The sequence below is a fragment of the Pelodiscus sinensis genome, chromosome 17 (genome assembly GCF_052426305.1).
Source record: "Pelodiscus sinensis isolate ZL-2025 chromosome 17, ASM5242630v1, whole genome shotgun sequence".
NCBI lineage: Eukaryota > Metazoa > Chordata > Testudines > Trionychidae > Pelodiscus > Pelodiscus sinensis.
Window position 1 is genome coordinate 32,579,324 of NC_143068.1, and position 27,343 is coordinate 32,606,666.

The 27,343-nt window shown below is 48.2% G+C and overlaps 1 protein-coding gene across 2 annotated transcripts in view; it reads left to right on the plus strand.

Annotated features, from left to right (window-relative positions):
* STMN3 (stathmin 3) overlaps positions 1-25,065 on the plus strand; it is a 63,425-nt gene extending 38,360 nt beyond the window's left edge. The window contains exons 1-5 of one of the 2 annotated variants that reach the window (XM_075900958.2): positions 9,105-9,330; positions 12,242-12,337; positions 13,378-13,553; positions 14,387-14,578; positions 16,561-25,065. In XM_075900958.2, the coding sequence (XP_075757073.1) occupies positions 12,256-12,337; positions 13,378-13,553; positions 14,387-14,578; positions 16,561-16,620 (510 nt within the window). In that variant the 5' untranslated portion in view covers positions 9,105-9,330; positions 12,242-12,255 and the 3' untranslated portion in view covers positions 16,621-25,065. Of the gene's footprint in view, positions 1-9,104; positions 9,331-12,241; positions 12,338-13,377; positions 13,554-14,386; positions 14,579-16,560 lie in introns of those variants that run through there. The other variant, XM_075900955.2, reaches the window with a different exon arrangement.
* The last annotated feature ends 2,278 nt before the right edge of the window (positions 25,066-27,343 follow it).

The window sequence follows — 27,343 nt, forward strand, 5'->3', positions numbered from 1 at the left end:
TGTGAATTAGGAACATTCCTACATGGGGAGACTATGACTTTGCCTCTTCTGGACACTGTGTCCTAAGTGATGGTGAGAGGACAGTTTCCTTCCTTCTGTTTGCTGAATTGTAAATTCTTCCCCAGCTGATAATGGAGATGTATCTTGAGATCATGTAGAGCAGTGGTTTTCAGCCTGTGATCCATGGACCCTCAGTCCATAGAGTATGCTGAAGATTTCCAAAGGGGTGTAAACCTCCATTCAAAAATGTTATGCAAATGAAAAAGGGTGGAAAGCTATGGATAATGAGATTTATATGTCCAAAAGCCTGACACTGAATAATGAAACTACCAGTATAAAAAGGATTACTTCAGAAATTGGATCACAGTGGGGACTGTTTGAGTGAGTCCCATTCCTGTTTTAGGACTCAGAGCTACGTATTCCTAGCTGCATTGTTCATTCCATAGGCTGCAATATCAGTTTGCGAGGACTGAGCGATTCATCTGAATTGAGTTTCTGTGTGTGTGTGAGAGAAATTTGACATCAGCCTAGATCTTGTACAAAATGAGGGGGAGATTAAGTCCCAGCATCCATAAGGGAACAACAACTATTGTTTATTAATTTGCCTATTTTTGTCCAAAATGTGTTAGGCCCACTCCAAACATAAAAGGCCTGATCCTGTCCCTGAAATGCTCACATTCAACAAATCAAACAAACAAACAAACAAACAAACAAATGCAAGACAGAGAGACAGATGATAGGGAAGGGTGATAACAAAGAAAAGGTGACTGGCCATAGATTCATAGGATTAGAAGGTGCAGAATTTATTGTGTCTAAACCATCCAAGGCAGATGGCTATCCAGCCACCTTTTGAATATCTCCAGTGAAGGAGCTTCCACAACCTCCCAAGGCAACTTATTCCATTGTCCTACGGTTCTCATGAAGTTTTTCCTGAGGCCATGTCTTCACGATTGGGAAGATCAACATTGCCACAATCTGTCTTCCAGAGTTCAATTTAGCGGGTCTAGTAAAGACCCGCTAAATTGAATTCAGAGTTCACCCCCCATTGGAGCCAGTACTCCTGATCCAGTGAGGAGTAAGGGAAGCTGATGGAAGTGTTTGCTTCCTTTGTCCACCCACTGTGGGGACGGCAGGGAAACGTAAATTAAGATACATTGATTCCAACTATGTAATTAATGTAGCTGGAGTTCTGTATCTGAATTTGACCTTCCCCTTTAGTGCAGACCTGGCCTGAAGATTTAATCTAAATTTGCTATGCTGTAGTTTGAATCTATTACTCATGTTCTGCCCTGTGTGGCAAGAGAGATCAACTGTTTTCCATCTTTTTTATGGTAGTCTTTCAAGTATTTGAGGATGCTATCAACTACCTCTTAATCTCCTGTTCTCCAAACTAAATATACCCAGTTTCTTCAGCTCAGATGGCTGCACTCCATCCCTTTGGTCACCTTTATCACTTACCTCTGGATCCTTTCCAGCTTCTCTACATCCTTCCCATACATTGGGGACCAAAACTGGACTCAGACCTACATCTGAAGCCTAACTTCCACCAAGTAGCGAGCTGCTCTCACCTCCCGGGACTTGCATGCCGTGCCTCTGTTAATGCAACCTAAAATTGCATTTGCTTTTTTTATTTTGTGTGACAACCTTTCAGGCTGAGGTTGGGATCCAGACCCTTCTCAGCAGTTTTCCTCCATTTTGTATCTTGGCATTTGGTTTTTCTTGTGAAACGCCTTTCATTTGTCTTTGTGGATTTCATTTTACTGCCTCTAGACCAGTTCTCCCATTTATCAAGAGCCCTCTGAAATGTAGCTCTATTCTCCACGGCATTGGCAGCTCCCCCAGCTTTGCGTCACCTGCAGATTTGCTCAGTCTTCTCTCTAGTCCTACATTCAGGTCATTAATAAAGATGTTCGACAACACCAGACCCAGGACATATCCCTGAGGAGCCCCACTTGAGAGCTCCTTCCAAGCTGACATCATTCTGTTAGCAGTTACGCTCTGTTTGTGGGTGTTTAACCAATTATGCCCTGGCAATACACAGTTCTAATGCCCAGGGTTTTATATCTTTGTAATGTAAGATGCCTAGAGAATCCCAGGCTACCCATTAGCCATTCCATGATAGTCACAAGGAGGCATCGCTGTCCCTGCTTTTCCTTCACTAGGCAAACCCTGCCAATCGCCTCTCAGTTACATGCCATAATGGGTCCTCATCCATAGTGCTCATTAAATACATCCTGTTGGGCCACTTCTGTTCTGGGCAGCTTAATTGCTGTGTGTTTTCCACATTGCTGACCCCTGTGCTGTGCTCAGTGACTGTAAATCCAACCCAGCTTGGAGGGAGCTGATCCCAAGGCCAGCTCAAGTACAAAAGGAGGGAGGCTTGAAATCCAAAGCAGGCCTGCAATGATCAGAGATACGATTTTGTGTCCTCCTTGTGCAGACACATGACATTCTGCTTCCCCCAGTCCGGTACTCCCCTCCCTCATCTGGGTATGCTGCCAAGCAAATCCCACTAAAACCGTAGGAAGACACACGGGATGGCAGAGTACAAAAGGAACCGAATCTAGCTGGAACACACAGTTTTCTGGAAAAGTTATTTAACTCTCTGAAGGCAGATCTTTGCAAAGGGATGGAAGAGTCTCCCAAAGGGGATGGGAAAAACCCCTTCCCCAAAGAACTCGAATATCTGATTGGACAAATGCTAGAAATAAATTGCAAGGATCAAATCCATGGGGTGGAGGGCAATGGCCTAGGAGGTGATCAGCTGGTCTGTCCTCTAATTTCTAGGAGTCTCTGATGTGGGAGAATGAAAGAAAGGGCTTTGGTAGAAAAAGGATGTCTGTGTAATGGACATATAGCAGTAGGAGCCGGAGAGCTGTAACTTCATATCAGGAATAGCAATGCCACTGTGCTGTTACATCCCCCCTCTGCATGTGAGCAGGGGAGCTTAGAAGGTGACATAAGAATGAAACACAGGAAAAAAAGAAGGACATGGCGGGGACACCAAGAGAAGAGTAAGGGCCCGTCGGATCACACAATGTTCACCACTTTAATTATACAGCTATAGATAAAGCAGTACGCCACAGGAACTGCAATTTGCATGTGGGCATTTTCTTGTCTCTCTGGTGGTTATTGGCTTTCTGATCCTTAAATCTCTAAAAGCATTTAAAGTGAAGGGCTGGAAATGATCCTGCTTTAATTTCCACACATTTCTATCCATTTTAACACAGCTGACCTTGTCATGCCTTCAAAACCTAATGGAGACTGAGAAATGCAAATGAGTGACTGAGTGAATAGCTCCACCTGCTTCTAACAGTCCGATGTACATGCTTGTTATGTAGAACCATGACCTGCAAACTGTCAAATATGGGTGCAATGGTAGGGCTGCAAAAACGTGTGCCCATTATACCCACAAAACCTCACAGTTAGGTGCACAAAAGGGGGATTTGCACATGCAAATAAGTGGGTGCACAATTGCCTGCCCAATTTGCATGCAGCTATATTGAAAGTGAGGTTTAGTAACTCCCTTATGCTAGCATTTAGAATTGCTGGCCTTTTGGTCCCTTGGAATTGTAAGCGGGTTCTTTCAGAACAGATATGAATTAGAAATCGTCTTACTTTGCCTTTTATGGACTTGCTAGTCTTTATTCTTAGATGATTAAAAATATAGCCTCCCCCCCAGTGTGGTTGCAGTTATACTTTATAAAACAGGAATAAGCTATCCTGCTATAAGGTACCTTTATATGCATATAACTGCATCCACACTATGGGCTGAACTGATTACCAGTTTTGGAAGAAACTCACAGAATAGTTAGATCCACACAAAACCTGTACGTTGACCTGGCTTATGAGAGGGAAGAGGGAATCGAAAGGGGAGTGAAAGAGATCAGAGAACTATTCCGTAAAATGGACAAACAGAGCTGTTCTCCCAGTGCTGAGTCCCAGTAAATGTCTGGTTTGTACCAATAAGGAGGTTGGTTTGAATATGTCTGGCCTGAGATCTCCACATCCTTGTTTTTGGGCTCATCTGTATAGAAAGTCAGTCCTCTTAAGACTGATCTAAACTGCTATTGGCGTAAATGCGGATGGTAACACCATTTTGGATGCTGACTGAATGGTACAGTGAGTAAGAGGGCTTGTCGGAGACTCATTCCCTCCTCTTTACCTTTCAGAACTCACTCCGATTCTGTGCTTGGACACTTAATGTTTGCACGCTTAACACATGTGAATGTCCAGACACTGTATATGGATGCTCTTCTGAAACATTGGGGTCAGATCTCCAGAGTTAGATGAGTTACCCTTGGGGGAATGGGGAGAAGCCACCTATTTATTCCCAGACCTAAGGCTGATTGGAGGCGGGATCAGCTTGGATTTACCTTAAAGCCGCTCCAGCTTTGGACACACCATCTGTCCCACTCAGACCATCCCAGAACATATGTGAGAGGAGAAACAAGAAGTACCATCAAACCCTAGCCCCATGACAGAGAAATCCCTAGCCACCTATTGGTGCAGCTGTCCATCTCCTGGGCACTTTCAGAATCCCACCAAGGAGATGGCATGGCACCAAGGACCATGGTGTGTGATGCCTTTGCTAACCTAACTCTGCTGCTCTCCATTGACTGCTTCCAAGATCTGACTGGGAGCTGCTGGAGTGCAGTGGGGGGGGGGGGGGTAAATCTGTCAGAAAATTACACAAACTTTGTGAAATTTCCCTATGTCCTGGCAAGATGACTAAACCCTTCTGGGGAGCAATTTCCCGTGCTGCTCCTCTTGCTAGTACCCTTCAGTGCTCGCTTGTGGCCATTGCATGAGACGCCTGTTAAAATCCCAGCCAGAGGGATTGTGTCTGTAACTGTCCAGGCTTACTGCTGTCTCGGGTATTAGGCAGACAAAACAGCCATGTGTTTATTCACATGACTGGGACTCTGGGCTCTTTAACAACAATCCAATTTTAAACCTCCGGTGTTTCTAATCCCGTTGAAAAGCTGGGGAAGTGTGGCCTGTGAGAGTCAGTGCTCAGGACCTTCTGCACTTTCTTTAGACTCTCTTCTGCATTTAAAATCTGCCACATGGCAAGGAGGGGGCCACAGGCTACCCCATTCCTAGCAGTCCAGGACTGAGGCCATTCTAGACCCCAAAGCCATTGGAACCATCACACTGGTTTCATGTGGATGTGGCTTATTTTTGTCCCCTTAAGCTCCTCTTTCTCTCTGCCCTACGGAGGAGCAATCAGCAAGTGATCCTCTTACCCAGCAGAGGGATGTCAGAACGCTCTCAAAGCAGTTGTTCCAGTTGGGAGGCCGGGGAAGGAAAGTTCCAGATGGAAAGGGTACAGCTGGTGAATGCTTGGGCAAGGCTGCTGAAAGGGAGAGTCTGTATCCTACAAGAATCTGAAGGAAGACCAGGAACCTGGCCTGTTGAAGGCAGAGTAAAGCTCAGCTAACCAAACACAAGGCGATGAGAGCTAAAGGTTTGTTTGGCTTCCCATGCGTTTATCTCATCAAGAGACCAAGTTCTGTGTGCACTCTGCTGGTTAGAACATGAGGGCTGGAAATCAGGACTCATTCATTCTATTCGTGGCTGGGGGTTGGTAGTGTGACCTCGCACTTAGAGAAGGGGACTGGGAGTCAGAACTCTTCTGTAGTTCCACTCCTACCTCTGTGTGACCTTGGGCAAGTCACGTTGTGTTGCTCTGTTTCAGGCCATGTCTCTACTTGCCAGAGGATTGAAGCTCTGGCAATCGATCCTCTGGGATTTGATTTAGTGGGTCTAGTAAAGACCCACTAAATTGAACTGGGCGTCTCCATCAGCACCGGTACTCCTCGCTGTTGTGTTGATTTCTCCCATTGATCTCCTGCTGTGGGGCTGCCCCAGAAAATCAGTGCCAGGTATGTCGACTCCAGCTATGCAATTCACATAGCCAAAGTTGTGTATTCTGCATCGATATTCTCTGCCAGTGTAGACCCGGCCTCGGTTTCAAACTTATATAGGGATCGATCATCCTGCGCAACTCCCGAATGAGGCTGAGTTCCTCTTTGTTAAAGGCGTTTGAGAGTGTTGGGTAGAAGGGTGTAGAGAGGAGGCCTTTGAACATCCCCTCTAGGGCACAAGTGATTATTTCTGACCCCTGCGAGTGCATGCATTGCAGTTCTGACTCGGTCGGAGAGAAGCCAGCCATGGCCTGGGGTGGTGCTGAATAGACAGCTCCACTTCCCAGGGACGCCTGTCCCCTCTGCCAACCAGCCGATAGGAGTAATTAGATACGTGCTACACAGTCCTGTTTTTTGTTTCAGCTATACCATACTAACACAGCTACATTTCTATCACTATTCCACACACAGAGTGTGATTCTCAGCCCACGTACACATCCGCCAGTGGCTTGATGGGTGCTACTGCCAGTATACATAGTGTAGCAGCACATGGGTTGCGGGGCTCAGCTTTGCCATGCTGGGCCCAGGCACATAGGGGTCAGGCGGGTTTCTGTCCTGTGCTATCCCAGCTGCATGACTATTTGTACTGGCTCTAGTGCTCACCAGGTTTGCACACAGATGCATGTGTGAGCTGGGAATCATGCTCCTAGCTCATGCAGAGACACAGCCTTTGAGCATACTGGTTTGGTACCTGGATTGGAAGCAGAAAATGCCTCTAAGAGGTGAGGGATTTTCACCACTTCCCCTTGATAATCCCATTGTTTTTACCATGCTGCTTTGCTGCAAGGCATTGGTCCAGCAGACAAGCCTGACAAGGGCTTTGTTTAGTCGCAGAAGAGCCAAACCACAGGTCCTAGCTCCTCCGATTTTCCCTGGTGGCTCTCTCCCTCCCTCTCCCCCCCGCACACACTTGCTGAGGCCTTCAAAGCCAAGAGCCTCCTGCTCCCCTCCCCCGACCCATGTGTCTGGATTCTGTTAATTGCATCTGATAGCTGGCGCCAGGATGGAGCTGCAGAGTCTCAAGTGCCACGAGATGTTCACTCACCACTTTCCTAGCTCGTTAGGCTGCTGGCGGCAGCTCGCCGCACCAATGTCCTTTTGTCTTCCTGCTCCTTTTCACTGTGATTGACAGCAAGGGGTGGCTGATTTGCAGGAGAGGGAGCAGGGGAGGAACGCTCCAAACGGCCTGGGCACAGCTGGGGAGCGCTAGGGCAAGACTGGAAGCTGTGTCCTGCCAGAGCCTGAAAGGAAACAAGGAAATTGGCTCCACAGAGCCAGTAAAGTTCAGATAACCAAGCACAAGGCCATGAGAGTTACCATGGTTACCAATGGAACCAGGGCTCATGGTGTGGTTTGTTTCTATTACAATGATACACTCCTTCGCCATGGCCCAGTGGGCGCTCCTTTTGGCTTCATAAGCAGCACTGGGGTATAACAGCCACAGCGCGGCAATACCGAGACATGGTATAGGAGCTAGAGCAGTGGACCCTGGAATGGTCTGAAACCTTCTTGTCACAAAATATCCAAACGTGTATGTCCAGATTACACCAGAGCGCCTTCCAACAAAAGTCCACAGGTCTTGACATCACAAGAAACTGGCCCACCTTTCCTAATCCCCATACAAAATCCTTGCTCAGTCAGCCTGCAGAAGGCTGTCTCCAAAAGGAAGAGATGGGCAAGGCCAAAGATCTAATAGTGCTTAGGCCTCCTGAAATCCAAAAAACCAGATACACTTGATCCTCATGGAGAGCCTTTCTCAGGCCGCCAGGAAAAGGAGGAAAAGATCCCAGCTAAAATGCTCAAAGGGAAATCTCTTCCCAGCCCCAGTTTGGGAGAAGCATCCTAAATAAGAACATTAAGTAACAGTTAACTGGCTAATCGAGTAGTCAATGGAATTTCCATCAACTCCTTGATTAGTCAATGAGGATGGGCACTCGCTACTGCTGCTGCAGCTCTGCATTTTAAATGAGCTAAGAGTCGCTGGGCTCTTACTATATTTAAAGTGCAGAGGCACAGCAGGGTTAGCTCCTGGGGCCTGTGCGAGCCAGGACTGAGCAGTCCCGGCTCTGCCTCCCCTGCTCCCCCCCCCCATTCCTCACCATGGAGCCAGTGCTGGGGGGAGCTGGCTTTTAAGCTGGTTCCCCCCAGCATTGGCTCCTGCTTCCCCACCCTTGCTGCCTCTGATACAGAGGCAGCGGGGGGAGGAGGAGCAAGTAGTCGAGTAGTCATTCAACTACCCAGTAAGTCTATGCTTATCAGGTAGTTGACTACTTGACTAGTTGATTACATTCCTAATCTTAAGCCCACATGTTTTAGCAATAAGAATCACTCCTTGCTAAGGGTGTGTCTAGACTACAGGGATTTTTTGAAAAAAGTGGCCTTTTTTTTTTTTTAATCTTTACCTGAGTCTAGACTGTCACCGCATTCTGTTGACAGTAAATCGAAAGAACGCGGCGGTCTTATCAACCACGGAAAACCTCATTTTACGAGGAAGAACACCTTTTTTTGAAAGTGCTCTTTCGAAAAAAGGCACTATGTAATGCAAACTGTGCTTTTTCGAAAGAAAGCATCCAGACTGCCTGGGTGCTCTCTTTCAAAAAAGCGACTTGCTTTTTTGAAAGTACTAGTCGTCTAGACACTCTTTTCCGAAAGAGGCTTTTTCAAAAGTATCTTTCAAAAAAGCCTCTTTTGAAAAAGGCGTGTAGTCTAGATGTAGCCTAAGACATCAGGCCTGAATCTTCAGGGGACAGAAAAACCCCAAATGTACATGAAGAAAGGTCCAAATAATACATTACCTCTGTTCCCCCCAGTGACCGACAGGACAAGGCACTCTGGGAAAGGCAAAGCTTCCTTTGCAGGAAAGGGCAAGTTGAAATAAGAACGTACCGATTAGATACACATTTTTCTTTCAGACACATCCTGTCTTTCTCTTGGGGGTGCCTGCTAGCCATGTGCTGGGACAGTTGCACAGCCCATAGGAAAGGCAACAGCAGTGCTCTGCAGACTACTAGTGTCCCATGAACCACAAAGCTGCCTCTGTCACAATGGTGAGACATCCACTAGTCACCACGCAGTGATGCTTGCTGCTAGCAGACAGGGCTCTCCTAGGATTTTGAAGAGCCTTGCGGATTAGCTAAATTAAACCAACAGTCCCCCGCCCCCCTCTGCATTTTGCATTGTTGAAGCAAGTTGGTCTTTTCTGGAGTAAATTTAAACATGACCAGCCTTGTGTTTGGTATTAGAACTGGGGTGTGTGGGGTGCAAATTGTAATGTGAATGGGGGAAATTTGACCAGCAGGGCTGGTGGAGCAGCAAAGGCAAAGCTGCTACAAATAAATACAAAGATTTGCAGCCAGGGAAAGCAGATAACACAGGTTCAAAGGAACCGCGGAGCATTGAGGTGAGTGATGTAACTGCTGTCCGTAGTACTGTCCTATAACTGTCACCTTTCCAAACACTTGTGGCTAGGGCGAAGATGGAGGGTCAGGCTTGGGAGGCTGGGAAGAGAAGTGTCTATGAAGGGACACGGTAAACAATGTGACAATATTGGAAATCAATTTTTAGCTTTGCAGCTCCCCTAATTCCCCATCCAGGGAATTCTCCTTTAACGATCCCCTTTCATAAGCCTCTTCCTATCCCACAAGGTTACAAAGCTAACTCAGCAGAGCGAAGGGGATGGGCATCTCTCTAGATTCCCTTGCACTTGGTACTTTATAGAGGCTTGAAGTGTATGTCCAGCAGTGGTGTTCCCCCTTAGCTGGTGCTGGGACCCTGTGGAGAGCAGCTGGTTCCTTACTACTGACTCACTGAGGTCCTCATGGCTCCTTTGTACCCTGCGTACAAGCCTGGTGACTAGAGGCTAGGCACACGTTAAACGATGGCAGGGCCCTAGGAGCAGCCTCTCCTGGGAAGACACTGGGCTGGCCAGGTTTGTTTAAGTCACCTTTTTGTTAATAAAACCAAACCCCAGAAGGCTGAGACTCTGGCTCTCCACACACAGTGTGTTCCTTTGTGGGGAGCTTCCTGGGGCCTCCTTCTGCAGGATCTTCCCACCGTGCCCCGGATGATTTGACGAGTGTATTAGCAACAGTGTCTAGTGGCCAAGGGACTTTAATCAAGATTCCCAGGTTTAACTCTGCCGCTGACTTGCTGTCTGACCTTTGGCCAGTGCTGTTTCAGTTTCCCCAGCTGTAAATTGGAGCTGCTTCCTCGTCTGGCTGCAGTGAAATGAGGGTTAATGAATCCTCCTGGGGGAAAGGGGTCAGGACCATTTGTTCTATTTTGCGTTGATTCACGTGGTTCACACCCTGAGCTCATTTCAGTAACAGGGAGAACGGGTTAAATGCAGAAGCTACAGGCGCTGGCCATGGCTCTGCAGACTAGGCGCTTAGGGCAGCAGCTTGTCATGCGCCGTTCCACCGTGTGATGCTGCAGCTGCAACTTCTGTCACAACAATGCTGAGCCAAGCCCACCCGAGCAGCTGCCCAGGGGCTGAGCTGGGAAGGTGGGTATATCCCAGCCTCACTCTCAGATGTTGGGAGGAGGGAGAAACAGGCAGGTTTTACCATCACCCAACACCAGCAGCGACCTTCCTAGCGGTGAGGTGTAGGTTAATGACAGGATCCATTAAACCCTCGCTAATGTACTGCTGAGATAAAGGCCTGGAGCAGCTGCAATAGAGATTAGGGATGTAAAATTTTGATTATTTGGCTAATTGAATAGTTAATGCAATTTGCATTGACTATTCGATTAGCCAATAAGGGTACTTCCGCCTTTGAAGTGTTGCAACAGCTGTCAGCAAGTGTAGCAACAGCTGTAGCTACACGTCAAAGGCGAAAGTGCTGCGGGGAGTACGGGGCCAGCAGGGGACTCAAGCTGTTGCCCCCTGGCCCCATGCTCCCTGTGGCGTTTCAAGGTGGCAAAGCTGCATGGAGCCCGGGGTCAGCGGGGGACTCCCAGCTGGCCCCGGGCTGCACGCAGCGTTGTCAAAACAGCAGCGCCACATGGAGCCCAGGATCTGGCCCTGGGCTCCACATGGCACTGCCGCTTTGAAGCACCCTCTCTTCTCTCCCTCCTCCTTTGCTGCCTCTTTCCGACAGAGGCAGCAAGAGGGGGGAAGCGACAAGTCGACTAGCCTGTCGACTGTCTGATAAGCATTTGCTTATTGGATAGTCGACTAGTCGTTCACATCCCTAATAGAAATGCTGCTGCAGGTGAAAATTAAAGGTGCAGGGATCTCTACTCTGTGCCTGGCACCCTCCGGGGCTGTTGGCTTCACAGTGTGCTGAATCGATTCTTCTGTCGCTAGGCAGGCCCCCAGCAGGAGTCCCTTGTCCTGGGAATGTGATCTCCCATGTGACAGTGCCTGCCATGGACAGTGGCGGGAGGGGGTTCAGTGAACCCGTTTTATTTTGCAAAAGGTAGGGTCATGGATAACCCTGCTTACATGGGCTAGAAATTCAGTGGTATGGTAGCAAACTGTGGGTGGTGAGTTTTGTCACCCAGTTAACCCCCAGCAATCCCTTTTACATTATCCAATTATCACCCAGGCCAGCTCTTAGCATCACTTTGTCTCTGTCACCCTGAGCCCAGAGCCCTGTTCCTAGGCTTATGGATTCAGGTCACAGCGAGAACCAGGCTTGTGTTCACTTTCATGCACCCTGCAAGCGACAGTTCAAAGCTGCTCACGTGCACTCTGGGTCCAGCTCCCTGAAGTGCTTCATTCTTCATTCTTGACCCAACCTTACCCCGGTTCCCCACACATCTGGCCTCATCTCTTCATTTGATTGTTTCTTATTGACAACAGACATGCAGGATCATCAAATGGCGGGGACCCTCTCTACAGGCCATGGGGGTTTGTCCCACTATAGATCAGGACCTGCTTATAGGCACTGACTGGCAGTGTTTTAGTGGGGCTTAATCATTCTTAATCACTGAGTCTGGAACTGTCCAAGGGCGGGTATCTGGGCAGCCTTCGCCGAGCGGTTATTTACAAGGGCTGAAATTACCCGCTTCCAACCTGCCTTTCTTGCAACTGAGGGGAGCATTCCTCCTGAGTGATTCACCCCCGTAAAGATGGTAAAATCTCTCTAAGACATTGCCCTGTGGCATTTACTGTACCTCCCGCAGATGTGGGGGACACTTGCACAGGTATCCCTGGGGAGCCTGCAGCTGCATCTGGTATTTGGAAAAGCCATGAGAGTCCTGTAGCCACAAATGGGCCTCTGTGTATTCCCCTGGTTCCCTCCCCCAGAGAAAGGCAAGACATTGCCAAGGGACCTCTCTACTCATTGCTGTTTCTTTCTTTCCAGCCTACAAAGAGAAAATGAAGGAGCTGTCCTTGCTCTCCCTGATCTGCTCCTGTTTCCACACTCAGCCGCACCCCAATACCATCTACCAGTATGGAGGTAAATGACACGTGCAATTCTCTTGTAGAGCCGATCTGCAGGCAGCTTCTGTAAGCCTGGGAGGCCTTCAGAACATTAGGCTGAGTCCCTGCCTGGGGAGAGACCATGTCCCTGTCCTGATCCAAGTTGTTTGTATTACTGGAGCCATGGTATTTTGGTCCACTTCCTTAGCATGGTTCATTAACACAGGACCCTACATTTACCCGCTGCATGACTGTTATCAAAGGGCGCCGTTATCCCGGGATATCAATCTAGGCGCTATCAGCAATATGTCCTTGCCGTGGCTGCCATCAGCTCTGCTGCACTTGTTTGATGGCTGTCAGATTAGTTGCCTGTGCTAGTGAGAATTTGCTGTAACAGGGACAGTGGCGCCATACAACCTAGAAATTGGCGCATTGTTGTCAAATGTTATGGTGCAGAGCAGCAGCAGGCAGTGGTGGGTCTGAAAGTAAAGGGGATTTGGGGATGCAGCTGAACCTGCAGTGGGGAATTCTGGGAGGCAGAATGGAATTACCCATGTTGGAATTTGGCCAGGACACTAGAATTAACTTTCCTATTTAGGGAAAGGACCATGAGTCCGTTGGTGACCACAGGGAGGGCAATACCTTGGTCTTACATTCTGTCTGAAAAACCCAGCAGCAGCATCCTTCTCTCTGCCCGTTTTGTGGCTTTTCAGAGGACCTGCATAAAGAAGTGTTGTAACAGCACTGGAGAGCTAGAGGTGATATAGAAACGTATCACTGGGCTTAACAAGAGATGAACTGAGCTACAGATGAGGAGTGATCCAAAACCAGATGAAGTCCAGGGGACTGGGCCCATAGTGGAAAGAGAACTTGTTTCCACAATACATCTTCTCTGGCCCCCTCTGGCAGGGAGTCCAGTGACAGCACGCCCCAGTTAGAAGCATATGATCACAGCTGATCTCGCTGCGTGATCTGAGCATCAGGGAATGACACGGCAGCTGTAGCAAGGCGACTTTATCAAATTAGCCATTTCATGAGTGTCCCACAGTCCATAAAGTGCTGCTTTTCCTCTCATAGACATGGAGGTGAAACAGCTGGACAAAAGGGCATCTGGCCAGAGCTTTGAAGTGATCCTGAAGTCCCCTTCGGACTTGTCCCCTGAGAGTCCCGTCCTCTCTTCTCCCCCTAAGAAGAAGGACCTGTCCCTGGAGGAGCTTCAGAAGAGGCTGGAAGCTGCAGAGGAGAGAAGGAAGGTAACGGAATATTCCAGGGCAATGCTAATTTACAGAACCAATCATGTATTTGCCATGTGACCCTCTCTCATAGTTGGGGGCAGGAAAAACAGATGCCGTGCTGGAAATAAACCACCATCACGGGCTTTCTTTAGGAGCCACATCTTGTGTCTGGCAATAGTGCTGTGTCTTACATCCCTAGCTGGTAGGTTTGATGTTGGAATTACTGGATGAAATTCTCTGGCCTGTGCTGTGCAGGAGGTTAGAATAGATTATCATAACGGTCCCTTCTGGCCTTACAATCTATGGAACCTTGTGGTCCTCTGGGTTAGATTTTCCTAGTATATTATATGTGTACCTCTACACTGCTGGTGAATGAAACTCTTTGTCACTAGCTATCTTTATAGGAGCTACAAATATTAACCACACATCCTATAAAGTTCTGAACCGGCACCTTTTGCACCATGCCATTGATTTTTAACAGCTGGCAATGCTATTTTTGCACTTTGTTTATGAGCATAATTTACAATCTTCCTAGAGAGAAATATTGGAAAAGTACAAAAAATGACAGAGAGAGGCAAACCAGAACACTACAGAACAGGTGGGTAAGAGCAGAAGAAGATGAGGCAATTTAATGCATAGGGGTAGCTTTCCAGAGGGTCCCTTCACAGCTTTCAAATTGCACCAACAGTGCAATGGACTTTTGAACGCAGGTGCAAAGGGAGAAGTTTGAAGACATGTTCCATGTGAACTAGAAAGGAATTGTGGGGTGGGGAGAATGTGGCCAACAGGGGGCACCTCCAGGGAGATGTTCTAGATCCACCCTCACCTCCCGATCTGTTGGCTTCCCACAGACCCAGGAGGCCCAAGTGCTGAAGCAGCTGGCGGAGAAACGAGAGCACGAGCGGGAGGTGCTGCACAAGGCCCTGGAGGAGAACAATAACTTCAGCCGGCTGGCTGAGGAGAAGCTCAACTACAAGATGGAGCTGAGCAAGGAGATCCGTGAAGCTCACCTAGCTGCCTTGAGGGAGCGACTGCGCGAGAAGGCAAGTGCTAGAGTCCTGTGTCCACGCACACCAAGGCTACGTCTAGACTGACATGATTTTCCGGAAATGCTTTTAACGGAAAAGTTTTCCGTTAAAAGCATTTTCGGAACAGAGCATCTAGATTGGCAAGGTCGCTTTTCCGCCATTTTTGCGATTGGGGCTTTTTTGCGGAAAACAAACCTGAGCTGTCTACACTGGCCCTTTTGCACAAAAGTTTTGCGCAAAAGGACTTTTGCCCGAACAGGAGCAGCATAGTATTTCCGCAAGAAGCACTGACAATCTTACATGAGATCATCAGTGCTTTTGCGGAAATTCAAGCGGCCAGTGTAGACAGCTGGCAAGTTTTTCCGGAAAAACTGGCCAGTCTAGACACAGCCGAAGAGAGTGGGCAAGGGCAGGACGCCTGCCTACAGTAGAGTGGCTGCTGGTGCCAAAGCCTTTGCCTAGCATCCATAGCCTGACCTGCTCACCTTGAACTGAACGGGGATGTTCAGCATCAGAGCAAGCTGCATCTCCTGCACCACCGTTTTCCTCGGTTAGCTTGTGCAATTCTCCCTCCCCAGGTGCTCAGTGTGCACTGCCCGCCCCTTCCCTCTGGAGCCCTGCACCCCAGTTTTCTTCCTTCTCCCTCTCTCTTGCTGCCTCTGACCTTCTCGTGTTGGGTTTTGGAGGGGGTTAGGACTCTGTACTTGGCTGTGTGAAAGTCAGCACTGAGCTTTGGGCTCTTCCTTGCCACCTCTGCCCTCTCCTCTGTCAGAGCTAGCACTCAAAGAGCTCTCCAGCAGTAGCTCAGGAGGCCATGAAGTGGAGGAGATCCCTCACTTCTGGACTAACAGCAGAGAACATTATCTTATCTTCTGCTGGTCCTTGCTTAGGAGCCCAAAGGCCTCCTCTGCTGCACGGTACTGTGATAACTGCTCACCCCTTGGGCCAGAGGCTACAACTTTTGGTCCCAGTAGGGGCAGAACACCGTTTGTGTGGGGCTCTTTTTGTGGGACATCTGCAGTAGGCTGTGAAGACCGGTCCTGAAGACCCATTCACAGAACGTTCATGTGATGAACCTGGTTTTCTGAGCCCCACACAAGAGTGGGCTAAATTGACCCCACGTATGACGCTGGTGGTGACTTCAGCAGAACTGCACTATGACCTGGTTCTAGTGCATTTATTTGATGGTGCCAGTGCCCCTGAGAAAGAGGGGATGAACAGCTCCATGCTCAGAACCAGAAACTGTTAAATTGCAGACGAAAATGAGGGGAGATGCGAAATAACCTTGGGTTTGCCCTATGCAGCCTGCAGACGCTGTAACCCAGTGGTCCCTAACCCTTTTTATGCCACAGACTAGCAAACCCATTCACAAACGTTTGGTGGACCAATAACATTTAATGTGCATATTTGCATAGTCATTATGCAAATATGGACATAAAATGTTACTGGTCCACCTAGCCCCCCCCAACCTAATCCTTTGCTCCCCAGTGCCTAACACTCTTTGACCCCCACTCCTATGCCTCATGCCCTTTGACCCTTTATCCTCTGACCCCTACAGCCCATGTCAACATCCTCTTGCCCCATGACCCCAGCATGTCCTCACCCATCACCCCTTTGTCCCCACCCCATCCCCGCACTCACCAGAGCGAGGCTGCCCCTCTAGGGAGCGTGGCCGTAACTGCCTGTGGGCAGAAAGAGCGGCACTCCTTCTTCGGGCCCCTCCCTTCCCAAGCGCGGACTGAGGATGAGGAAGGGAGACGCTTCCTGCTGCCGCCGCCTGAGCCACCACAAGTGCTGGAAGTGAGCCACTGGGAACAGCCGGCTTGAGCTCCGACAGCCGCAGTGGCCCAGCCACCAGTGGTTTGCGGCCCAGCGACGTGGCCCAACAGTTGGGAATCATAGAATAGAATCATAGAATACTAGGACTGGAAGGGACCTCGAGGTCATCGAGTCCCATCCCCTGCCCCACCCCTGTAACCCTTTCCGTGTCTTTGCAGGAACTGCATGCAGCTGAAGTGCGCAGGAACAAGGAACAGCGGGAGGAGATCTCTGGATAAAGGGCTTTTCTACACATCCAGCACCTGGTTCCTGATAACAAACAAATCAACCAACCCAACACATTTTATTTTGTTTGTCTGGATGCAACATTTGGTTCCCTAGTTCCCCCCACCCTCTGGTGTTAGTTCCCTAGCTACACGCTTCTCTCTCTCCATCCTTAACTGTTCAGTACTTGTGGGGGATCACAGGCCATAGGTTACCTCTAAGCAGAATAGCAGCTAGTTCATATGAAGTATAGAATTAGTCAATAACCAATCAATCAGCTTCTCTTTGGGAGTTTGTTCTTTTTTAAAAAAAAAATCTTTCTTAAACTGATGTAAAGAATTCAGATATTAATAAATTCAACCAGCAGTGTCGTGGAAATATGGATTTCCTATCAGGAGCTTTTACTACTCTTGGCGTTTGCTCTGAGCCAGATATCAGTGTCCAGGCAAAAGGCAGTACATAGTGAGGATTTCTTCCTAGGGAGGGAGTGGTTAATGGATCCATTATTTCCCAGCAGATGGAGAAAGGGACCAGATGGCTCAAGGAATTGGTTATGTCATGCAGAGCCTTTCACCTTGGGTCACTGGTTTGACGCCGGACAAGGTAGGTAGTGACTTAGTTGTTACTTTCAGAAGGCACTTTGGGAGCCCATGTGCAATCAGCTGGGGGGGTCACAGACCAAAGCCCACATCACCAACAATACTGTCACCATAGGCATTAGTGGACATCCTAGCTGGCCATGACTGAATAAGCCCGTAGCCTGAGCAACCCTCTCCATTGTAGAGGCAAGGCTGGGGGACACTGACTAAGCGGTATCAGGAAAGCCTAAACTGTTACTGCCTGTGTCGAACCTGCTCCTGTGGATAATCAGGGCAGCTCAGTCTCCAGAGGCTTTCCACAAACAACCACATTTTGCTGCAGTAAGTAAATAAATAAACGTAGAAAGGGCGTCTGGCTGTCAGCTGGGCCACTGGCTGTTAGAGAAACTCTAATTTGGGAGAATCCTTGTTCCCTCTTCCCAAAGATAGATGTGACTCTTCAGTACCATTACAGGAGAGACATTTGGACCAAAGATCACAGAATGAACCCAAAAGCTCTAGCTCTTCATCCTCACACTATAGGAAAGGGCACACTGATCTCTGCAACAGTGTATCCAGAGTGGCAGCTTTGGAAAAGACGGGGAGGGGAGGTGCTGCCAGGGAGAAGACAGGCGGGGTTAGGAGATGTTTGTGCAGAGCGGTGGGGGATGCTGCCAGGGAGAGGACAGGCAGGGTTAGGAGATGTTTGTGTCCCTGCTTCTATTGTAGTCATGGAGGTTGAAATGTGAAGTTTTCATTCATCTCACTCTCACAGGGGAATCCCAGTGTCATGAAACATACAGGCTGAGATTACCAGAGTGCTGCCATACCTGGAGGGAGGGGCCGGTAATGGTTTCTGATATAACTACATACCCCGGCGGCCTATCCTATCCTTTGTAAACAGCTCACTGTTTACAAAGATGGTTGCAGTAAAGCAGATTATGAGCTGAGCCATAAGGAGTCTGCCCTTCTATCCCGGAGGGGGGAATAGAGTGGCAGACACTCAGTGCCAGATCTGAATCTGACTTGATACATCAGCTGGCATTTTTAGGTCTGTGGTTAAAGTGCGAGAAAGACGGCATAGTCTCAGCTGCAGAGAAGACGTGTTGTAGGGTGTTTGTGCAGGATTCGGCGTGCACAAGAGCATTCCCCAGTGGGAGGGTTCTGTGGAGGAGAACTTGGCAGCTCTTTTTCCTTTGGAACATGGAGCCTCACAGATTCCTTCCACCCACCTCGGCAGCATACTGGTACCTTTCGTCCAGCCCAGCCCAGTGTTTCCAGGGCAAGACCATGGGAGCAGGAATACAGGCACAGATATGGGAAGGAGTCATGGACTGAAATTCATCCTCCCTTCTAATGCTGTTGCAAACCCAGGATGAACTAACCGGCTAACACAGGGACAGGAGATTATGTGCTAGTAACAGGGGCGCTTTACACACATTGCCTTCAAAAAGCCACATTAGAGCTGAGGCACATTCCTCCTCCAGGGTACGTCCACATTTGCTCCCTAGTTCGAACTAGGGATGCAAATGTAGCCAACCGAAATTGCTAATGAAGCAAAAAATGAGGAGTAACTCTAGTTCGAACCAAGGGGTTTGATTTGAACTAACATATCCCGGAGCGCACTTCCTGGTTCGAATCAGCTGGCGAGCAGAATAGGGTGCGGGCGAGATTATGCTAATGAAGCGTGGGATATTTAAATCCCCGCTTCATTAGCAATTTCAGTCAGGTACAGTTGCATCCCTAGTTCGAACTAGGGAGCAAGTGTAGACATACCCCCAGTGGGGCTCTGCGGAGGCAATGTCACCCAGGAAATAACTTGTGCAAGTGACTAGGCTCCTGGGTGCAGTGCATATGTATATATACAGCTTCCTTTTACACACCGCGGTTCCTGGCAGTTGTGCAGTAAGGTGGGCGCCAAGGGGCACCACAAACCAGAACCGGGATAAGCAGGGCTGGAATGCCAGGTGGTGTCAAGAGACCAAAGCCGATGGGGATTTCCTATTTGGTTTAAGTTCCCCTTGTGCCCCCCTTGCAACAAATATTTGCTGAGTTCGGAAGCTTCAAACTTTCCGTCTGCCAGGATCTGGCACTGTGAAAGGAATCTGCCATACCCCAAACCTGACGGGTAGCAACTAGTCACAAAACCCCCAAAATGTGGTAAAGAAGTGGCAGCTGCTGCTGAATGTAAGGTTGCTTGCCTCTCCCTCATCTACCAGGCTTTGTCTACACTGCAGGGTTTTTGCACAAGAAGCCTTTTGCGGACGAATTCTTGTGCAAAACCTTCTTGCGCAAAAGCGCGTCTAGACCTCAAAGTGCATCTCAAAAGCAATGTGCTTTTGCACAAGAGAGCATCCACACTGCATGGACGCACTTGCGCAAGAAAGTTCTGATGGCCATTTGGAAAATGGCCATCATAGCACCTGTGCTTTTTCCCATAGGGGTTTCTTGCGCAAACCCCTTCCGGGGGTCCACTCCTGCCTTTTTGCGCAAGAACTGTAACGCAAAAAGGAGTTATTCCTCGTGGGGAGAGAAATAACTCTACCAGCAAAAGCCCTCTGTTCTGTCGATTTACTTGCGCAAAAACGGGCTTGAGGTGTGGATGCTCCCCTGGTTTTTGCGCAAAAACCTTGTAGAGTAAACAGCCCCAGAGAATAAATCCTCCTTTTAACTAGAGAAGATCTCTCTATGGCCACAGCATGTTTCTGGATAGGAAGGGAAAACTCTGCTCCGTAAGGTAGAGCACATTTACTCACACACCCCTCTGCTAAGGTCAGAGAAAGGGCAGGACTGTTAATGGGCCCCAGGAGTGTCCAGGGCCATGAAGCATGTTCAGGGCAGGGTGGGGCAAAGGAATGGAAACTGAGGGTTGAATTTCTTAACCGTAGCTAACCATCAGTTTATAAGTAGCAGTTGTCTTAGGGTAAGCATCTGTGTATACTGCGGAATCACCGCCAGAATCATCTCATCCATATAGTGACAATAAATTTTAAAAAGTTAATGAATAAATAAATAAAATGTTTGTGTGTAAGAAATGGTTGAAACTGTCAAACGTCCGTGTCTCACACCGGTGGGAGCTGAGAAGATGTCTGCAAGATATTAACCCCGTCCTACTCTGTAGTGCTGAGTGTTTGCTTGGTGTGTAATTCTGACCTCAAGCTTGTTGTAAATACTGTTTTTGGTACTATGATGATGATGATCAGACATGTACTCATGAGCATGAGATTAAAACAAATGAGAAACAACCATTTCCACTCTGATTATCCACTGGGCTCAGAAAGAATTTGGAGGCAGGGCCAGGTGAAGGCAGGATGCCTGGGGCTTTGGGATGCAGGCCCAGAGAGAGCAGTACTTTGGAGAGGCAAGTGGCGGCACAGTGCACAACTGTTTGTTGCCTGCTGAGCTGGCTGGGCTACGTGGGAGGCGAATCAGGGACTTGGGAGTAGAAGGCAGATGAAGAGTCCTTCAGGCAGGGTGGGTGGGAACTGGGAGAATCCATTCCAGAAGTGGGTCAGAAAACAAATCTAATAAGAGGGGTGATGTTTCAAACAGAGGCCTAGAATGTTATGGAGCTGGGTGTACTTTTGCATTAATCCAACCCTGCCTTTGGGCAGGTGGTCCAGTCTATTCCCTGTAATCATGGACCTACACTGAGGGTGTGTCCAGACAGCAGCACTATTTCAGGATACTTCTGGTATCCCAAAACAGCTATTTCACCTCTTTTAAACAAGCCCGTTATTTTGAAATAGCTTTCGAAATATAACCGGCTTGCTATTCTGAGGTCCCTGTAAACGTCGTTCCACGAGGATTAAGGGACATTTCGGAATACCGCTCTATCAAAATAAGCTATTTCGGAATACACTCGAAATAAGCGATGCAATTTCTGTAGCTCAAATTGCGTTGCTTATTTTGAGTGACGGGTGCAGTGTAGATGCACCCCGAGAGACTGGATGGGGATACGTACGATGGAGAAGCAAGTGGATAGCTGCAGACTGTTCTTTGTTAGGGACCTTCCTTCCCTTGTCCTTACAGTCACCAGGTCTCAGTTTTTGCCCCCGCTTGTATCTTCCATCTCAGACTTCCATGGTCATCTCCACACAGTGACAGATGAAGCTCACAGGTGAGCTCCTCCATACAGTGATAGATCAATTCTGATCTCATATGAAGACTGATTCTTGTAATAGCTTTCCTGACGAACACTCACATTGGTGACACACAAAAGGCCTAGCCAGGGAGGTGCCCAGGACATACAGCTCTGCAGGCAGGAGAGCTAGGAACCTCATTTTCTTCACCTTAATCCCTTCGGTGCTGAGTAGTACCGTGGGGGTGTCAGGAAAATGCAGTAGTGCCAGATAAACTTTCGTCCCATGCAGAGAAATAGGGATGTGTCAGGTAGAGGTTTGCATCAGTCATGTCAGGGAAAGGTTTCTTACATCTGACGGGAGATGTCATATCAGGGAGACATGCTTGTCTGGTGTGCTCAGGTGAATCAGGTACAACATGGAGCTGCGTCTGCCCCATGCGACCGAATGTCAGGGAAAGGAGTTTGTGCAGGGCCACTGGAAGTACCAGGGAGCTGGGTTTGATTTTGGCTGTGTGCCTCTGAAATGGAATTCCTGTTGCTTAGAGGGACATCCCGCTCGCACTGCAGACACAACGTTTGCACAGCCCAGGCTGCAGAGGTTAATGACCGATGCCTGAATAAACGCTGTGCCTGAGAGCATCACACGCTTCTTTGATCTTCCGTTCAAAAATCCCCCTCTGCTCACAATGATTTCATTCCTGTGGACTTCCCAGGATTGCTAGCGAGCAGGCAGTGGCTGCACAGCAGTTTCTTACCCCCATCCTCAATAGAACTCCATCCTATTTCCATCACGCTTTGTGTTTCTTGCTATTCCATTTGTTGCCATCTTTAGGTATAGTCCATAGCATGCAATTTACAAATTCCTGGGACATCATTTCTAAGGCCTGGGCTCAAGATTCTTCAATGGTCTTTCAAGATCTATGAACTTTGCAATACAATACCTGCAGCTTGCCTGCGTCAGGTGTCTGGGCTCCCTTGTCTCAGGCTGCAAGGCTATAGAATATGGGTATGTTCATCACAGGGTCCCAGTGCCCATGCTGCAGTCCAAATCTGAATGTCTACACTGTAGTTTTAGAGCCCCAGAGCCTGAGGCCAGCAAGCAAACTTAGCCGACAAAGGCCAGACGTGGGTGTTTTGCTGCAGTGCTGCAATCCCCTTAGACACTCATTGATGGGAATTTCTGACTACACTTGCTGTTAGTGGCCACATGTAAGAGCATAGCTACTTATTTAGTCTGCAGGAGAGAAGAGTGAGAGGGGCAGGATATGACAGCAGCTTTCAGCTACCTGAAGAGGGGTTCCAAAGAGGATGGAGCCAGGCTGTTCTCAGTGGTGGCAGATGACAGAATGAGGAGCAATGGACTCAAGCTGGAGTATGGCAGTTCTAAACTGGATATCAGGAAAAAAAATCCCTAGGAGGGTGGGGAAGCACTGGGATGGTTCCCTAGGGAGATGGTGGAATCTCCATCCTTAGAGGTGTTTAAGTCCTGGCTTGACAAACCCCTGGCTGGGATGATTGAGTTGGGTTGGTCCTGCTTTGAGCAGGGGTTGGACTAGACTCCCGAGGTCTCTTCCAACTCTAATCGTCTATATGACTGTGTTACAGCATATCTAGTTTGGGCCACATTCTCTTTAGGTGCAGCTTAACTGAAGCCAATATTTACACCAGCAGAGAATTTAGCCTAGTGGATATTTCAGGGGTGACAGAGAGCTGAAGTGGCAAAAGGCCTAACAGTGTGTGCATGCATGTTGCACATTCTTAGCTCCCTTCCTGTGCTCCTAGGCAAGCTCTAAGGATTGCTGTGCTCTGCAGGAAAAGGAACATAAACCCGAAGATAGTTTATTTCCCAGCCGGCACAAGCATCTTGATGATTAACAATTCTGGGGCAAGAACTAGAACAGCCTGCCTCATTCTCCAAATACTAGACCTTCTTGCTTGCTTGGAGCAAGTGTTCAGATTTGGCTTTAAAGTGGTCTTCTCCGGGCTAGATGGCTCATACACTTACAATGGAGTGCGCCTCCTTCATATCTGTTGGGAATTTCTCACTCCATGCTTTTGTTGGGTCTCCCAACAAACCTTGCCACAGTAAGGGAGTGAGAGTTACCCCAAGTGCTAGCCTTTCAGTGCCCTCGGCAATTCACAATTGCATGCATGTTACCATCAGAGCGGTGACACTGCTTCACCTCCCGTAAAATGTAAATGTCAGAGGGGTTTTCTCTTGCACGGACCAGCGAGAATCTCTTCCCTGGTTCTGTTTAACGTTGTTGTCTCATGTAACTTCTTTCATTCCATTAAGCAGCATTGTGGTCTGTGCCCACTTGCAGCGGTGCTGTGTGAGCGTGCACAGACATGCACGTGTATACACTCTATGCATAGGCCCACACAGCACCACATCAGACTTGAAACAAGAATCAGGGAACGGCTGTTTATGGTGCTATAGACACTTAGTGCAGGAGTGGCCAACCTGTGGCTCTAGAGCTACCAGTGGCTCTTCTGAGGTTAATATGTGGCTCCTTGTTCAGGCACTGACTCCAGGGCTGCAGCTACAGGTGCCAACTTTCCAGTGCTCAACTCCTGGCTCCACCTCCTCCTCCAAGCATATTGTGCCCTCGTTCCTTCCCTCCCCCACAGCGCCTCCTGAGTTCCATGAAACAGCTGACTGCAGTGGGCAAGAGGCGGGGGGAAGGAAGAGGAGGCGCTGATCGGTGGGGCTGCTGGTGGGCAAAAGATGCTGGAAGCGGGAGAGGAGGCACTTGATGGGAACTGCTGACAAATTACTGTAGCTCTTTGGCAATGCACATTGGTAAACGGTGGCTCCTTCTCAGGCTCAGGTTGGTCACACCTGACTTAGTGCTAACCATGCTAGGGATGCCATGACAATTCACTCCATCTCTGTACAGGGCTCTAAGTAATGTAGAGGAGGGGCACAGGCCAACATTTAGGTTTCTATAACCCAGAGCTCCCCGGGGATGAGGAGGTAACCTCCTTCGTTGGATCCTTTGCCATTTGAACACAGGAATTGCAGCCAAAAATGCCTGGTTTCTGGGCTGCCTTGGGCAAGTCACCTGGGGTTAGCTACACTGGAAAAAACAAAAAGCCTGCCACAGCAGTCTCCCAGCTCAGATAATCTGACTTGGGCTGGCACTGCCTGGCTAAAAGGAGAGGAGCCATTGCCACTCAGTCCCGGAGAGCCAGAGGCCCTGCCCAATCAGGCATGGCTGCATTGCTGTAACTCTTCCCCGCATGACCCAGATTCTGAGGCTTGCTGCCACAGTTCTCCCCGCAGTGTAGATGCACCCTCCATCGCTCTGTGTGTCTCAGTTCCCTGTTTTGTAACATGGGGATAAGAATGATGCTCCACCTCCCAGGGGTATTGTGAGGATTAACAAGCGAACGCCTGCCCAGCACTCCGAAGATGGAAAGCTCTCTTCCAGGGCTGAGTAGTATCACTATTTCAGCGTCCGTCACCTCCTGGCAAAGACCAAAGTTAAACAACGGGCGCATTCAGCTCCCCAGGACTGCCCTTGTGTTCTCGCTGGAGCCAGTGTGGGTACAAATGTCATTGGCCTTGCGCAGGATTCACTCCTCACCGCCCAGTGCGTGCTATTTTTGTTCTCCCCAACTAGACCGCTCAATAAGATACTGTAAATGGTGTTCTGAACAGACTTTCCATCACTGTAACGGAGCCTTGCCCGGTTCCTGTAGGTCTACCACATGCTTTTAATTGTCAACTTGAGGTTGTTGTTGTGCAAAAGAAGTGATTATGAAAAACAAAAAGAAATAAACTTGGTATGGAACCACACGCCTCCGTTTCTCTTAATATGGTCCTTGTTGGGAAAATAACTCAGCTGAAGAAAAAACTGGCTCAAGGGAAAGTGTGGAGTCTAGGTCATTGTTGGCTAAATAGTGATTATTGCACATCCTTAAAGACATCCCCCAGATCTGTAATTTGACTACATGCTCTAGCAGAAAAACTAAACAGTTCAGTGCAGATAATGCTGTTCTTTTACCTTATCCTTGGAGACGTGAGAAGCTCAAAGCCCGTTCATGAGGAAAGAGGGACAAAGACTCAATAGTTGTCAAAAAAAAGGTTAAAATTCTGGGAAATCTACACACATTTTTGAAGTGCTGGCCCATACTCAGCTCAGCAGAAGTAGCTTTTACCTTTAAAAAAAAAAAAAAAAAAAAAAAGCAGCCTCATTCAAAAATGTTGCACTTGTTATCTACTCAGATCTCCTTGGAAAGGCGCTGTCTCCTGGAATATGGGGAACCCCAGGGTGCCTATTGACTTCAACCATATCCGAAGTTCAGGGTCTTACAAGAACAGGCTCTAAGGAAACATCCAGGAAGCCCCTGTAAACTAGCTTCTGAACTGAAAGCCACAGGCCATAGAATATACATCAGGGCTGGGCAAGATGCGGCCCAGGGGCCGGATCCGGCCCACCTAACACTTTAATCTGGCCCAGGGACTGCATCTGGCTGCTTTCTATTTATATCCTGGCTGCTCGTGCCACCGAATTTCCAGGCAATGGCTCAGGAGCAGGATCCTATTTAAATGGCTCATGGTTTCCAGTGGGGATGTTACTCCGGGAGGCCAGAGCAGCAGGCATTTTAAATAGCCTCAGCAAGCTGGGGGAGCTACCAGGCAACGTGGTAGCTTTGGAGCCAGGATTCCAGGAGCCTTTTGCTGTTTTTTAATTCAAAGCCTCCAGCTACAGCTACTGGGCAGCAGAAGCAGCCGGAGTCCTGGGCTTTTAAAATCACTGCCGGAGCCCAGGTGGTGCATTCCAGGCAGCGCTAAGGGTGGGCTGGGGCGGAGGCGCGGTGCCACGTGGTCCAGGAGACGCTGAGAGCTGGCTGCTCCCTCCCCCTTCCGCTCATGGCCCTGCCCTATCCAAGAGTAAGGAGACTGACTTGCCCCCACCTTGACCAGAGGCCCAGCAATTCTGTCATGCCCCCCCCCCCCCCCCCCGGTTTCACCAGCCTGCCCACGTTTTTTTTTTAATGGATTTACCAGAAAAATAATTTAATATGCCACATTTCTTTGTTTTTTTTACATAGGTCTAAAAATTTGCATTATTCCCACAATGCAGTGGAATATTGTTAAAAGTTTCTATGTGCAGCTAAAGATGCCACAGTGCTCCAACTTCCACTGTTTCAGCAATAAGAGAATAAAACGGTTGAAAACACAGCAGCTATCTGCTCAGCAACATGAAGGCAGTCTGTGTGTGTGTGTGTGCGTGTGCGCGCATGGGGGGGTTGAATCACTATTAGTGGCTGTTGAAGGGGGCATTGCCAAGTTGCTAGTGGTTGCAGTGGATTTTATTTATTTATTTATTTATTTATTTTGCATTTCAAAGGTGATAACTAAGGCAGTCAAGCAATTACAATTTTTTAAAAATTGTGATTAATTGTGCTGTTAAACAATAATAGAATACCATTTATTTAAATATTTGGAATGTTTCCTACCTTTTCAAATATTTTTATTTCAATTACAACAGCAAATATGAAGTGTATAGTGCTCACTATATTATTACTAATATTTTTCACTATAAAAATAGTATTTTCAATTCCCCCATTACAAGTACTGTAGTGCAATCTCTTTACCATGAAAACTGAACTTACAAATGTAGACTTGTGTCCAAAAAGCAACTGCATTGAAAAATAAAACAATGTAAAACTTTAGAGCCTAAAGTCCACTCAGTCCTACTTCTTACTCAGCCAACTGCTAAGAAAACAAGTTTGTTTACATTTGCAGGAAATAATGCTGCCCATTTCTTGTTTAAAATGTCACCTAAAAGTGATAACAGGCATTTACATGGCATTGTTGTAGCAAGCATCACAAAATATTTAGGTGCCAGATACACTAAAGCGTGTGTATATCCCTTCACACTGCAACCACCATTCCAGAGGACCTGCATCCAATGCTGGTAACTAGTCCTTCCCAATAATGATCCAAAGCAGTGCAGACCAATACATGTTCATTTTCATCAAGTCAGATGCCACCAGCAGAAGTCTGATTTTCTTTTTTGGTGGTTCCAATTTTGTAAAATCAGTTAACCGGTTAAATGTTAG